This window comes from Pterocles gutturalis, unplaced genomic scaffold (assembly GCF_000699245.1).
Source record: "Pterocles gutturalis isolate BGI_N339 unplaced genomic scaffold, ASM69924v1 scaffold21676, whole genome shotgun sequence".
In the NCBI taxonomy this organism is placed as follows: domain Eukaryota; kingdom Metazoa; phylum Chordata; class Aves; order Pterocliformes; family Pteroclidae; genus Pterocles; species Pterocles gutturalis.
This window is the reverse complement of record NW_010100929.1, coordinates 2,489-3,394: the sequence shown is the minus strand read 5'-3', so window position 1 is coordinate 3,394 and position 906 is coordinate 2,489. Positions and strand designations below refer to the sequence as shown.

General features: G+C 62.4%; 1 protein-coding gene across 1 annotated transcript in view; it reads right to left on the bottom strand.

Annotated features, from left to right (window-relative positions):
* ZNF609 (zinc finger protein 609) overlaps window positions 1-906 on the bottom strand; it is a gene marked incomplete at both ends in the record, with an annotated part of 4,599 nt that overhangs the window by 3,472 nt on the left and 221 nt on the right. Inside the window, one exon of the mRNA XM_010081649.1 lies at window positions 3-642. Coding sequence (XP_010079951.1) covers window positions 3-642 — 640 coding nt within the window. The remainder of the gene's footprint in view (window positions 1-2; window positions 643-906) is intronic.

Below are 906 nucleotides of genomic sequence, written 5' to 3'. Positions count from 1 at the left end.
TTGGGGGTGGCCGAGCGAGCCGGTGAGAGTGAACCCTTCTGAGAGACGGCAGCACCGTTGCAGCTCCCGACGTCGGCGTGCAGGGAGGGCTCCTCGCCATACTCACTGTCCACGTCCGCCTCCAGCTTGCTGTCATCGTCCGTGTGCGCGTGGGCCTGGTGGTACTTCAGCCCATTGATGTGCTTGTACTTCTTGTTACAGTTGGGGTGGGGACAGTCAATGAGGATGGGAGAAGGGCAGTTGCGGTCGAGGCCGGCTGGCTCCACCTTGACGGCGGCGGGCGGCACAGCTGCCGAGCCCATGGAGTTCGTGCGGATACGTTTGCTGCCCTTGGAGTCCTCCGAGCTGGAGTTCAGCTCCATGTCAGAGAGGGGTTTGCTCTTCCGCTTGGTGACGGAGGAGGGACTGGCCTTCACGTCCTCTGTTGTGCCGCCAGGAGGCGTACGGTGGTCCGAGGAGTTCTGGCTTCCCCGGCGTCCTTTGCTGTTGGCTCCCGCCCGGGTTTTGCTGCTGTTGCTGGTCCCTTTGCTGTCTGAGGTGGTGGCGGTCTCGTTGACGGGCGTGTTGCTGTTGGGGCGCATGCGTTTTCCCCTGCCCCGGCCATTGCGCATCTCCAGGTCACTGGTGGGGGAGTCGCAGAACCTGCGGGGAGGAGAACAAGGAGGTTTGAATGGAGAGACGGCTGGGCCGGGCTATGCCATCCCTACCACACGGTGGGGACCCCCTTCCTCCCCTCACTATCCATCCTGCAGGGTCCCCCCACCCCTCCAGTAAAGAGAAATCGGCAAGAGAGATCCATCAGCAAGAGAGGTCCATCATCAAGAGAGGTCCATCAGCAAATGCTCAACCACCTCCAGGCTCCAGGACAAGGGGACCGCAGGAGCAAAGAGCCACAGGAGCAGCTCG